Below are 15,011 nucleotides of genomic sequence, written 5' to 3'. Positions count from 1 at the left end.
AGCATGTGATCAAATGACAATTTCACCCAGAGAAATGAAGACCAAGACTGAAGCCAATTAGTAATGCAGGAGGAAAACTTTCATTTCCATGTGCAGTGCAGAAGACCTGCTGATAGCTCAGTGCTCTCCGTTTCAGTCATCAAAAGCAATAAAATTAAATGACTGACATTGTTAGACAGAGAGATGTTTGATTACCCTTTGAGTCTGCTGGATAAGAAGCAACCTAGCAAATTTATTGGCCTCAGTCACCCTCCATAGACCGGGATTGCAAAAGATTAATACTTTATTACATGACAGAGGTCAGTATCCACTGACTACTAGCTACTGTTACAGGAATGATGGATTAATTTAAGAGTGAAATTCACTGGCTCTGATGGTTACAGCAGAAGTCTGGAAACCTAGAAGTTCCTCCTTTGTTTGTAGTCCCAGTTACTCACTACCTAGCCAAAGGGGGGAAAGTCACTTGGTCTTCTTGTGCTTCAATCCATCTGTAAAAGAGCTACACTGGAAACCACAGTTGAAGTCAAGGTTTTCTAGGTAAAAAGAGCTACTCTAAGGGAGTTGGCTGCCTAGTCCTTCAAACATTAGTGAAAAATCCCACCCTCTTTGCAAAATATGCTGAGTGACTCAGAAGATGCAACCTCACTGCATTCGCCTGAGGGAGACTTCCCTGGCTAAATGGGCTTCTTTCAGACAATGAGGGCCTTAGTCTGAGGACTGAGTCTAGAACATGACAATGAGGAAAGTCACACAGGCATAACGTGAATCCTGCCACTAGTTGATTACATGAGCGAGGGTATGGCCTCTATTTGGAGACCAACATCCAGTAGCAAATGTTTAACAGCTACACAATGGGAAAGGTAAACCCCGAGTGTCTGTGAAATAGCCCAGGTGGATTATAAATGGTGATCACATCTAAGATTCAATAGATCATAGTTACTGACAGAGATTGAAGGTAGAGACAGCAGTTTTTGAATACTGCATATAGACCTTGCCCAGCCCAGCATGTCGACTATGTGAATGTCCAAATAGAAATGTGAGAATGATTAACAGCAGTATGACTTTGCATCATTATAATGTATCTAACTATTTTAACTTATAAAAATAGGATTAGAAGGTTACAAAGATCCCTGCTCTTCTCTAAAGAGAGAGTGAAGTAAAGCTCTGAAAACTAACAGCCACCCCAGTTGAATTTTAAGAGCATTTTGTGATAAGGGAAAGGATGAGGAGGTGTAGCTCAAAGGCATGCAGCAGTTGTATAGGAGGGAGAAAAGTTATAAATAGGCTCAGTACTTAGCAACAATTGAGTCAAGTCCTCCCCCTTTTCAGATCCAGAGTCAAAGGTGAACAGCAGTCTCGATGTTGGGATGCACCTGAACTGAAGTATCTCAGAATGATTGCACTTTTAGCTTAGCCTGTTAGACGCATGCTGAGCTACGGTCACTGGAAAAAAAAAATCAAGGCTGCTTTTTCAGGCTGCCATGGGAGTAGTTTCATCCCCATCAGTGGAAGGGCAGGTCACTAAGATTTCCAGCAGGTTGTCCATCAAACAGTTCATATCCGGAGCCCTCTCTTTACATCTGCTAGATTTTGCTTTTCAGAGATGTGAACATTTCACCAAAGATGCTTATAGTTTGCAAGATTTTAATTTTATTTCTTTGTCTGTGTGGAGGAAGCCTCTAAATTTTGCTCCATTATAATGTGAGGGTGGTTTATCCAAAATCATTTAGCTTCACACCAAACCTGCTGGGCCAAATTGCCCATTCCCACAGAAAATACCATGGAAATCTAATGGAAACTGCACAAAGGTCTACCCTCACCAGCTACCTTCTAGTCTCAAGTCAAGTAGAAAGGGTTTGAAATGTTACAACAAGGAAAGGCGACAGAGGGATCCAGCAGAGACCTAGGTTTTGTGGGGAGGCCAGTGGATCCAGGATGCACTAGTAGTATATGCAGCAGAACTGCTTCTGCCTTCAAAGTCTAATCAGAAGAAAGAAGCCACACAAAGAGATGGGGACAGGCAGGTCTAGCAGCTCCAGAATTGGCAGCAGCAAGAGGAGAATAGCCCTTTGAAAACATACAAAGAACCTGGAAATTATCAGCAACTTTCATAGCCTGGGAGGCTTCTCTCCAAATCTGAGAAAGTAATAAATCACCGTAATGCTCATTTGTAATGATACACGTCTGACTTTTAGCGAAAGCATGGTGGAGTCTGGATATGTCAATGCCTTTGCAGAAATGGGAATCCCTGATATTCTGTAGATTTTTAAGTTTGCAGGGACAAAGCATTCATTATATTCCTTAATTCAATAGAACCACCCAGGAGAACTAGTTGATTTGTACCAGAGTAACACTGACTGAGCACTTGTGACTCAAGGGACACTGTGTTAACTAAAAGTTTGAAATGTGAATGAAATATAGCTCTTCCAGTTTTGATATGGAGCCATGAGAGACTAAATGAAAAGTTGCCTGATTAGATGGGTGACATTCTGTCATACAGAAAGTACAAAGGGCACCCAGATCCTCTGGGTTTGATTTAATTTGAGGTCGATAAGAAAAATGAAGGATATTCTTTTGATTTTTTTGAGTAGTTGGTAAATGGAACTGACTCCCCTAGCAATAGAATATACTATAAAAAACAGAATATTCTGCGATTCATTTGAAGATTTGGGACCATATTCTACTCAAGTGATCCATCAATTGCACTGTTGTAAACCCAGAGGGACTCTATTGACTCCATTAGAGTTACTTTAGATTTAAGCTGGTGTGACCAACACTAGACAATGTTGTTAACAGTTTAACATTAATTGCCAAATATCATTAAGGAGGACAGTTACCAAACTACTAGTCTCCATTGTAATGTAATGCAAGTCCACTACTGAACGGTCCTATACCCAGAAACCTTTGATACAAACACCTAGAATGTGCAGTGCACCCAATAATCAAGGTTCGTTTTTTTGGGAAAGCTTGATGCAAGATGTAAAACAAACTTGGAGTTTGTGGACAGCCAAGAATGAAAGTGATCTAGGCAATGAGACTCAGAATTTACCCAGTGGAAAAAGCATAGCAGCATAACACCCCATCCAGCAATTTTATCATAGTTTTCTGAATTAAGGAAATGATCCACAAGCTGTAGGCGAGATGAGAGTGTGGATTTAATTGGCATTCACTAGATGAGAAGGACACAAACCCTGTCTTGTTCTTACCCAGGCATTGCTCAAGTATGAAGAAACTAACATGTCATCCTGATTCTGCCTCAGCTATTTCTGTAGTGCCCATTTCTGTTGAGATTGTGCAGTCTGGGCTTCTTTTAATTGTGTCATTAAAAGTCATTTATACAAAACTAAGATAAATTGGAAATACATATTTGACTTTCTGCATTTAACAAAAGAATCAGATAAAGAAGGTTAGACAGATAGGAGATGGGTCCAGTCCATGAGCTCTGGATCAAGCCCTAGATTAATAGCACTAGACCATGACCCAGTAAAATACTTAGGGATATGCTAAGCATCTTCATCCCATTAAACTCAGTGGGACTACTCATTTAAAGTTAAGCACAGATTTACAATGTTTTGCTGGACTGGGGTCCAGAACAGGAGCTTGAAAATTTGATGAACTATACATCAAGTTTATTTGAGAACAAGCCCTCCAGCATTTTTCATGAGCTGAACTCATTAAGTAAAACAAACCAACCAACCACCAGTTTTCCCACAAGTAGTTACTGTGCGGGGAGGAAATGGAGGGAAACCTCTGCAGAGAAAATGAAACTCCAAGCTGCAGGATAATGACTGACACAGAGTAGTTCTGCTGTAGAAGTTGTATCTAAAAGAAGCTGTGACAGATTCCTGTAACATCCTGAACCAACCTTATGGAATTAAAATGAATTTTATTGAATTAAGGTTAATACCTTTGGAATACATTGCCTTAAAAATACAATGACAAGCATAATTGTATGTACTCTCTCTAGTAGGAGGGGAATGCTTTAGTGCTTTGAAGCCATCCCCCTGGTGAGGTTTGCATATACTAGTTCAAAGTGGATTCTGCAGGGACCAACAGACAAAAAGGATTTTGGGATAAATAGCCTGGTTTTAAACTGGATCAGGACCTTCTTCCTGATCCAGCAAACGGACAGTACCCGTAGTCCCTGGAGGGCCCCATTTCTTAGAGCAGGTTTGGAAAAAAATGGGCCTGCCAGAATCCATGTTAGGGTTGAGGTGAATTCTGTTGAGCTTATTAAAATGTTTAGGTTCTTTTAATATGTTTTCTCTGCAATGCTTTTTACCTAAGAATAAAAGAGGGTTGTACAGAAAGTGCTGTGTGGTGCCATATAACTAGCATTTAGACCTGTTAATCATTTCTGAAGAGAAAGCAAGCAGGTGTCCACGGGTAACCTGTCTGTGCAGGGAATAACAGTGAAGGCAGGGAACTGTGAAGCCTGGAAATACACCAGTCTGAAGGGGGAGAGACACAGGGCTCCATCCAGAAAGGCAGCAGCTGGAAGCCTGAGAACAGTTGCCCTGGCAGGACCACTGAGGGGAAAATACAGGCGCAGTTGCTCTGAACTATGACAGATGCCTATAAAGAAATTATGTTATATATTTTTTTAAAACTCAGTAGAAGTGTGGGGTGGAACACAGTTGTAATTGCAATTTTATTTGAAAATAGGTTTGCTTTAGTACATTAAGTTGGGCAGATAATGTTTCCATAGTTGCAAATGCTTCAATGGTATATTTACTTTGAGTAAACAGGTGTAGAGACTAAACATGCAATTAGAAGTTCAGACTTCATTACAAGCCAGAGATAGTATTTGAGAGGCAAGTGTCTATTTTCAGACATCTTTTAAAAAATACCTAGGGTGTCTGTGGAGAAGAAAAGTGAGCATTTGGGGACTTTGAAATTGCAGTTCAAAGAAGTCTATCAATACATTAAAGGGCATACGCATGTAAAGAATTGGCTTTATTCTATAACACTGAACTGTGAACAAAGAGGAAATAGAGCATACATAAAGATATGAGGAAGCAGACTAGACAGTGGACAAAAAGAAGGTGGTGATAAAAAGCACAAAAGAACACTACATAAATTATATTTTCAAATTGTATGAGAATAAATGAGTGAGCATTTATCCAATGGATAAGCGATAACTTTATGAATAGATAATTATAGGTTCCTCACATTCTCAAACACCTTTTTTACATGCAGCTGCACTGAAATAAGATTTTGGGTACTACAGCCACAGAGAGGTAGAGCTGCAGCCTTTTCTCATCTCAGGCTGTGACCTCATCCAGATGCTAAACAAAGTTAGGCGTGTCCATTGTGTGTATACAGACCTGATTTGGTTTTCTAGGGACTGAATTGCCTATAGGGTAGTACTGTATTTCTTTCTGCCTTACTGAGCTTCTTGAAGAGGAAGATGTTGGGGAATGACAAATACATTCAAGTATGTTTCCTGAATTATGTCTCAACTTCAACTTTCTCCATTTCTAATTCATTCAGGCACAAGCCTAGGTCATACCTGAAGAAAATGTACTGTGTGGTGCCACTTTAAGCTTTAACATGTATAAAACAGTTTATGACTCTATGCTAGGGGTAGGCTATTTTGTGTCAAGGTCCAAATTTCTTGGTCAAACTACAGTCAAGGTCCAGACTTCAGAGAATATAAAAAATAATAAGTAAATAAAAAGATTTCAGGGTCCATTCAAAAGCATCTGGCGGTCCGGATTTTGCCCTATGGTCTGCCTATTGACTATACCTGCCCTATGCTGTTACTGAAAAGAATGGGACTTGATGCAGATGCATCGATTTCCTGAGCATCATTTTGAAAATGTAGCACTAAAACTGACTAAAACTGTGATGTGGAATTTGAAAACTATATTTTGAAACATCAGACATAAAGGAAACATTTTTAAAAAAAACAACAGGAATGGTCCTAATGTTAATGAAAGTTAGCTTGCTTCACTAGGAGGGGGGTCTTCTAAACTCATTCTTTTTATTAAGACATAGCAATGCTCTTAAATAACAGTAAAAGTTGAATAAGTTCCTGTGAGACATCAATACCACATCTCACAAGTTAGAATCTCTAATGACATTTCATCATTAAGTGGCCAGTGATGGGTTTCTGTAACTTATCTGTATAAAAAGATAGGATAATAAAGTTAAAGGGATATAATAATCACATGGAAAGTTCTAATGTGGTTTTATATTAAATACCTTGTGGCAATTCCTTAGGCAGCCAGCTGATATATCTTTTAACAATCACAGTTCATGTTCCTTTTTTCCCAGTATGACTTATTTATAAAATTGACTTTTTTTAAAAAAATGCTGCCCTGAAGATTTTAGATGGGTGTGGAGATTCTACATTTCAAAGTACTTTTGTATAGCACTAGTTACTACTATCACTTTACATAAGCCTTCTACTGCTGGAAAAATTCTTTTTTGAAGCTAATGCCACCTGGGACAAACTTTCTGCATCACTCCATTGGATTGCTTTTCCATCTATCCTCAACTTCTCCTTTCTGTTTTGACTGTGCTCAGTAATTCCGCTGCTATTTAATATTAGCTCTGCCCAGATTGCACCCCAAAGATCCCTCTTGCTGAGGGGCCCTGGACACACAGATCCCACTGCCTTCATAGAATGGGGGAAGTCACCTCTATGGCACTGACCCAGATCTGCTAGGACCCTCTGTAGGGCCAATGAGCTGCAAGTGGGAAGGTGGTCATTGTCCTCTCAACTCTGCGAGGACTCCACTCACTACAGCTTGAAGTCGTAGTAACCCCTGAGTGGAACCTCTTCCTTTGTATTTTAAGAGCAGGAGACAGAGGTCCAAGATCAGGCACCAACAGAGGCCCTCTTTTTATATGGTCCATATTTTATATATTACACACACCTCTGTATCTATAAAATAGAAGCCATGTTGACAGACCCATGGGAGAATAGTTGGGGATTAGTAGACAAACAGAAAGACTTGGCCTGTAGCTGACCCCAAAAAACTTTCTTTTAGGGAGGCTACTGCTGCTCTTGGCACTAGCCTGGAGCAACCTTACAGTCAGGAGAGCACAAGGACTGCAGTAGTGTGCAATACTGCTTTCCTCCTGTGCAAGGGCACAAAGAAAGGGAAGGCTACCTTCCCACCATTGCACTCTCAGTTTCAGCCAAAATACATCAACCTTGCTGACTATTTAAATGACAGTTGTGGGAGCTGCTTTTTGGCTGTATTACATGCAGATGCAATAAATACAGTAGACTACTCAGCTGCAGCCCAAAATAGAAAGTTAGCTACTGGCCCAGTTTAATATCATACTAGTTTAGACTTCCTGCAGTAAGAAACTCCTTGAACATTTTCAGGACTGGATAGCATTGTGATAGGTTACTCAAGTTCCACTAGAGATAAACTACTACCCAGGAGTTTGGGGGCACCCATCAGACCACTAATTACATAGTTAACCCCTACCCATTCCAAGCCTACCTAGATGGTTTATAGCTCACAGTAAAGGGGTAATATATAAAAATGGATCTTGCTGGTTGGTTTCATGCCTACACTGAGTTAAGTAGTTCCAAAAATGCAGGATTGCAGTCAGAAATTTTCTAAAGCTTCAGCTTTGTTAGTTCATGTTATGGGCAGGAAATGTAGATGAGCTCTTTTGCTTAGTCCCCAACCTCTAATCCACGCTCTGTGGGCAGAGGAGGACCAGCCCCATTTTAATGGTGGTAGAGCCAGAGGGATGATCACCCCTCATGAAGATTTAAGAAAGGAGCACAGCCTGGAGCTGTATTACCTTTTCACCATGGCCCCTTCCATTGTGGGAATCCTCAGATCCTTTAATGGAGATCCTGGGACCAGTTGGGGAAGCACTGGTAGTGCAGTGAATGAAGGTTTGGGATTGAGCTGCTGGGGGCACAAAGCCTCCATGCAGGTGGCCCTGACCTCCTGACACATCCAGGTGTGTCTCTGGGTATCCTCCAGAGTCAGAGGACAAACTCCGCCCCCAGGGAAGATTCCTTAAGGGGATCCCCAGTGATATTTCCTCCCCTTCAGAGATCTAATAGGACTCCAGCCCTGGGTTGAATAGATTCGCTTTCCTATCATGGACGCAGGTATTCACATTAAATTCATTTCATACTGTCTCTGTAGTAGTCATGTTTTGTCAGCTGTTTCCTCATTTTTTTCTCCATGTGAATGAAAAGGGAATTTGCATTTATATTAAGGTTTGATCATAAGCAGGACAAAGGTATGTACTTCTAACAAAACTTGATCTACAAAATTTGCTCAAATATTCAATTGAACACCCATTGCTCAGATTGCTTTGTAATTTAAGGAAGAGGGTTTTACCCCCTAGATTTTATCTACAGGATTAAATCACGGATGAAACTTGATATACACATGAGTGGCATTTGAGCTCTAGGAGAGCAATATACAATTTAACCTCAGAGTGGTGCAGGTTAAATAAAAAGCAACTAAGAGTTATGGTTGGAAGACAAAAGCAGGTTAACTCCTTCCCACCACCTGTTGGTGAGCTCATGCTTGAGATACTGAGGCGGATGGAATCTAATTTAACCTGATTTTCTTTGCCCAATAAGAAACTGTTTGGCAGTTACCTTTACAGAGTAGCTCAGTATTTACTAACTTGACAGCTGTGTGATGGAGGGCTGGAAGCCACTGTCAGGCTGAGAACTAAGGGAAGAGCTGGAGGTGTGTGCTCATGATGACAAGAATGGTGCTTTTCCTGAGTTGGTCTTCTCCTCAAACCTTATCTATTTACCCCACAATACAAGCTCAGTCATCTTCTTGCTCTACTGAACATAGCTTTCAGTGTTTTTACTTATTGCTCTACTGTATTTTATATAGATGGAATACTTACCACATGTAGCAAGGCTATGTTGTCTGTAACTCTGTATCGTTACATGAAAACAACTTACTTCATAAATATCAACATGCCAGCCACACTCCAAATATTACACAGCCACATTTGGGGATTTTTTAAAAAATAACTGACTTCTTAATGTATTTCCTCACCAGAATTTCATGAGGTACTCGGAACTTGGGCTTAAAGCATAAGTAAGCCAGGTGTGGTTATACTGTAGCATAAATTGACTTCCAAGTACTGCTGGCTCACTTGAAGTGTTTTTTTTTTCATCCCCTTAGTTTGGGCAGTTCCTATAAAATTTTGTTAATCCAAGTATTTTGTGACAGAAGATACATCTACATCTCCAGCAGCTCAGAGCAAGGAAAAGGAACTAAATAAACCTTTCCAACCTAATAAGTCAGTTGTTCACTTTTCTCATTCCCCTTGTGCAGGGCACACACAAGACACATACTGCAGTAATGTGAGCCAGAGGAATGCATGCAGAGGAGATCCTCCTGTAGACACATTCCTCTGAATTGTAGTTGGAGGAAAGATAATTATCAATTTAAGAATAACACAGATGCCTCCATTGTTTCACATTCTGTGCTTCAACTGAAGAAATATAACCAAATGTTTCACTCTCTCGCAGAGTGTGACACTATGAGATGTTCCCAGTACTGATTATTTGTTCCATCTTCACTTGCCAAATCTCCCATTTGCACAGAGAGTCTCGTGTTTGGATTTTTTTTTAAATATACATTAACAAGCCGTTGAAAAAAGGCATTGGCATTCAAACTCAGAACAATGGTTTCAAAACTCAGCCCCCCTCCCCAGTAAGCTAAAAGAACAATTACACTTATTGTTTAATATTTATATTACAGTTGCACCACACAGAGCGCAATCAAATTTGGGTCGTTGGCTAGGTTTTGAACACACACAATGGAATTCCAAGTGTCTGCCCTGAAGAATTTAAGTAGGAGATTTTAGATGTGAGCAGATCAAAATATTAGCAAACCTCCTTTCCCCCAATTCCTGCCCCCATTTCTGAACCACATTAGGACAAAATTCATCCCTCCACACAACATAGAGTGTTTGGAATCCATGAATTGAAGCCAAAAGTTGTGCCACAAAAACAATCCAAGCCTATGTAACTATGTCAACATCAAGATAAAGAAGCACAATTTATAGTATTTGTCACTGCAAAAACTGAGCCCTTTCCTGTATGTTAAACCGTCTGTTAACAGTGATCTAGAAGAGAGTTTTACTTCTATGATTAGATTGGGTCCAGCATAAACCAGTGGTATCAGACACACGAGCAGTGTCTCACATGCCTTCTGACAGTTCTGCGTTCCCTGGCTCATGCACACAGTACAACTAAAGATGACCTTTTTTTCCGAAAGCTCAAGGGGAAAAATGAAGGACACTATTCTCTCATTGATTTATAGTACAACATTGGAGATCTGATAAACTCATGTAAATAAATGCACTGATAGAGTTAATACTGATTTTGATCCAGAGTTAACTCAACACTTAAAGCCAAATCTTACATATATATTTCTATACAGGGACATATTGTGAATACCTGGCTTATTTTTAAGATGAACATTAATTTTACATAGACATGTTTCTATTTAATTTTAATTTCCTGTATTCCTAAACGATATTATTTAAGCATCACTTGCAACATTTTCCTGGAAACAGGCTTGTTTCATATGTGTCTTTCTGAACATCATACTTTTATCATTCAAGATATAACAGCATTTTATGACAGGCAGCACTCAGCATGATACTGCTGAGTTGGTTTATTTCTCCTCGGAAAGGCACAAAAGTAGAACTATGTCTAAAAAGTAGAACTATGTCTGCTGACTTATTTCTTATTGCTTTCAATCAAAACATCTTATCCTAGTGACATTTCTCTCCCCCCCCTTCAACAGCAAGTATTGATGCCAAGACAAGCAGTCCAGATAAAATCATTGTTAGCAAGACACTTACCATATTTATTGATGACACTGGGCCAATGCTGTTAACATAAATGTCAACATCAATAACTGTTGGTTTTACTGTGGAAGAAAACAAAAGGCAGCATTTAATACCACCCTGTGGAGGACACAGCTCATCATGTTAAACTTTTTCATAATTACAGATACCCATCTTTGATTAAAACCAAAAAACTAACAAACAAAACAGCTCATACATTTTGAAGAACTGGCAAGGTTCCTTTCTATTATGCTTGCTGCATATGTACTCCCTGCTGTAAATTATAGCCCGGTCAGTTTCTCTTTATAATCTCTGTTTATCTCAGTACCAGCATGGAAAACAGATTTTTTTGTGGTTACACAATGGCCCAGATTCAGAAACTAGGCTATAAGGCATCCAAACTGATTTAGCTTACAATTTCCTCCAGTCCCCTCTTCATATAAACTACACCGCCTTCCCCCATGTGCTTGGCTACCCCAGGAAACTCCTTCGAGACTTAGGTCTTGTCTACACAAGAAAGTTGCACTAGTTTAACTAAAAAAAATCAGTTATTTAAACTGATTTTGTTCAGCCAGAGCAATCCCTCCCACCTCTTTTTGTTTAGATTTAACTGATTCATAATTGACTTAAACTAACCATGTTTTAAACCCACATAAGATAGCCTTTTGCACTGGTTTAACTAAATTGGTTTAAAATCACATTTAGGTAAGCTGGTGCAGCTCTCTCATGTAAACGAGGTCTTAGGCTCCCTCAGACTCAGGGGGCTAAATTGAGATGTGATTTGGTTCATTAACAGGCCACCTTAAAGCCACTACTTACCTCACTCCACTGATGACTAAGAGCATCAGTGCTGATATAGGTTACATGGCTAGAAGCCAAGCTTTAAATAAGGTAGGGCTACTTTAAGTGGGTTGTTCCCATCCTACGTTAACTTACACCTTCTTCTATCTCCTCCGCATGCAAGTTACACCAATTCAGATACCGTTTGTAAGATAATTACTGTCTCTAAGGGATCCTACCTTACACCACATTTCTGAATTTAGCCCATTGTATGCATTGAACCATAGAAGGGTAAGATTGGAAGGGAGCTTGAGAGGTCATCTAGTCCAGTCCCTGCACTCATGGCAGGAGTGAGTATTGTCTAGAATGTAGATAATATGTAGTATTATCTTGCATGTAGAACGCAAACAATAAATGAGGCTTTAAAAGTGCTTAGCTATTTTTTTAAGTTGTGCTTATTTCAGTATTTATGAAATAACTGTCAATTCCTGTCAATCACCATTACAATAAACTTATAAAAACAGAAGCTTCTATGAAAATACAAAAGACAAATATTAAAATGAGCAGAAATAGAAACCCAAAGACAATAAGCCCTGTCTATAATTCATAAAGTGGTTCTATACTGTTAGAAAAGTGTGGTATGTGACAGTTTGGGTTATTTAAGGTCAGAAATTTTGTCTAAAGAATTGACTTGTGGTGATAAAATTCAAATCATGCCTACAGCAATCAAAAGGAAATCTGAACTCAGTTGAACAAACACAGCTGATTAATGTAACTCTAATTGTACCCAGCTGATAACAAAATAGGAGTCTAACTGCTCCTAGCAAGGAGACTGGCTTCAAAATGCAATAATAGGTAGAACTGTAGAAAGCTACAATTGACATAATTTAGGTAAGGATTGGAAGTAGCAGGGAAGCACAAGCAGTTTTATTTAGATATTACATGTGGGCAACAAGACCCTGACACTGTAAAGACGTATGCACATACTCAACATTACACACTGAGTAGTTCCATTGAACTACCCAAAGTGCATCAGGCTAGGCATATAAGTTTCTGTAGGATTGGGGACTAAATGATCATGCATTGTTTTGAATCCACATTTTAGTTAAACTGTATTTATATAAATATGCTATAAGTAATTAATTTGCTGAATAAACTGAGTCAAATAATCTGCGGCATAAAAGGCCCATTTAAACCAGTGGAGAATGTGGCCTTCTATGTTTTGTTAATGCTCCAGATGGTTTATAAACAGAAGAGAATTAAGAAGAAGACTGCTGATGTCATGTCAGTGAAAGTCAGGGTCCAGACTCAGATTTCCCCATAAACCCCCCTAATTCCAAATTTAAAGGAGCCTGCTACACTATTACATCTCCTAGTATAGGAGAAGATAGGACGCTCCCTAGAACTAGATTGTTTTGCTTGGTAGTGGCAGAAGATACAAGTGCCACATGTTGTTTCTATAAATGTTAACAGAAATGTAATTGGCTCTTCTGTTAAAAAGCATAGCTTCTGTGGAGCCTGGATGCCTCATGGTTAGAAATGGTCATAGACAAAACCCCCACAGGTACAGATTTTTAGATTTGTTATGGTAGGACTTTAACTCAGAGATACCCAATGCCTTCTGAAATTAAAGGTTCTAGGATTATTGCACTGAAAAAAGTGTATTGTGTTAAGAAAAAGCCAGCTGGGTCTCAACTGTTTCTATACACAATGCATACAAAAACTCTCCTTACACTAATTTTCAAAACTAAACTGAGTTTAATGGAAAGAAGGAAAGAGTTACATTAGCAATTATTTCAGTAAACCTATTCTATTCTGGCTGTATAATTGAATGTTCACAAATGCACATCTTAATGGATTGATTTAGCCTTATCTGGAGCTGTTGAGCTGCTGACGGAGCCTTCTTTCTTGTATTAAAAAATAATCAGACCTCACAGACCTTGAGTAGGCAAGCAACATTTTCATACCACACTAAAAACGGACAGTAAGATTACAGATGATACCCCACTCCTCAGAACAGTTTTGTCAGAGGAATCAGCCAGAAATAGTTCTAAAGAGCTGTCAAAAACCTAGGGAAATTCCTGACAGAACCATGTGTATATCATATGCCGACGTGTGATTAAAGGTTGTAAAGAGATATATCAGCATTCTCAAATTAAGTTTTTTGACACATTGTTTATTCTATGGCAGTTACTTTTGCTAAAAGACAACACAAATGAGTCCAAATTACAGCAGTGTAATGCTGACAAAGTACTGTCATACTACAGTATTTAGGGTTATTTAATTGCTTACCATAAATATTTTTAATTTTCAAACATCTTAGTGTTAAAGGGAATTTATAAAGCTGATTGAAATATCTGCAAAATTAAGGTTATATCAGGAAAGTACCAAATGTATATATCAAGGATCGGCAACCTTTGGCACGCGGCTCACCAGGGTAAGCACCCTGGAGGGCTGGGCTGGTTTGTTTACCTGCTGCGTCCGAAGGTTCGGCCAATCGCGACTCCCACTGGCCGCGGTTCGCTGCTCCAGGCCAATGGGGGCGGCAGGAAGTGGCGGCCAGCACATCCCTCATCCCGCGCCACTTCCTGCCGCCCCCATTGGCCTGGAGCGGCGAACTGTGGCCAGTAGGAGCCGCAATTGGCCGAACCTGCAAATGGGACAGGTAAACAAACTGGCCCGGCCCGCCAGGGGGATTACCCTGGCGGGCCGCATGCTGAAGGTTGCCAATCTCTGGTATATATCATGCAATTCCCATTCCCTTCAAATATCACTGCAGAGAGAAATTCTGTTCTCATTCATACCAGGGTAAGAGAGACATACATCCGCTGGTTTCAGTGAAGTTGTACTTTAGAATTACACTGGTATAAAAATAGCAGAATTTGACATATCTATACTGCATGGACCTGATTGCCCGTTGAAGTCAATGGAAAGACTTCCTACTCACTTCACTGGGCTCTGGGTAAGCCTACACTGCAGTGTAAGACCAGGGTTTGAACTCAGGCTCAAAACTAACCCCCTCCCCGCCCCCTTCTCTCTACACAAAAATCATGCTAACCCAGGATTAAGACCTATGGTCCCAGGACCTCACAGGGGTAGAGGATCCAAGCCAGGACCCAGGGTTCAAACCATAGTCCTTTGCAGTGTAGATGCAGCCCCATTGGACTTGTGTTCTGGAAGTCTGCCTAGAAGTATCCCCCAATCCCATGGATCAATGTTTTGTCCTCTGGACAGTAAGGTTTAGTGGACAGTCAAGTTTTCCCACACTGCAACATGAACAAAGGGCTAGAGCAGCCACATTTTGTGAGGATCCTAAGAAGTCTGGGATATGGGTGGTTGGACTGGGACTCACCTAATGCAGGGTAGATGCTGGAGCCCCAGGCTGGGACCAAGGGTTCAACAATTCCTAATCT

The 15,011-nt window shown here is 40.0% G+C and overlaps 1 protein-coding gene across 1 annotated transcript in view; it reads right to left on the bottom strand.

Moving 5' to 3' along the window:
• LOC113406292 (gamma-aminobutyric acid receptor subunit gamma-3-like) overlaps nucleotides 1-15,011 on the bottom strand; it is a 515,367-nt gene that overhangs the window by 472,793 nt on the left and 27,563 nt on the right. The window contains exon 3 of the mRNA XM_026650329.1: nucleotides 10,834-10,901. Within this exon, the coding sequence (XP_026506114.1) occupies nucleotides 10,834-10,901 (68 nt within the window). The remainder of the gene's footprint in view (nucleotides 1-10,833; nucleotides 10,902-15,011) is intronic.

This window comes from Terrapene carolina, unplaced genomic scaffold (assembly GCF_002925995.2).
Source record: "Terrapene carolina triunguis isolate 2854851 unplaced genomic scaffold, T_m_triunguis-2.0 Scaffold25, whole genome shotgun sequence".
In the NCBI taxonomy this organism is placed as follows: domain Eukaryota; kingdom Metazoa; phylum Chordata; order Testudines; family Emydidae; genus Terrapene; species Terrapene triunguis.
Note: the sequence above shows the minus strand (reverse complement) of the source record. Positions and strands in the feature narration are given on the sequence as shown.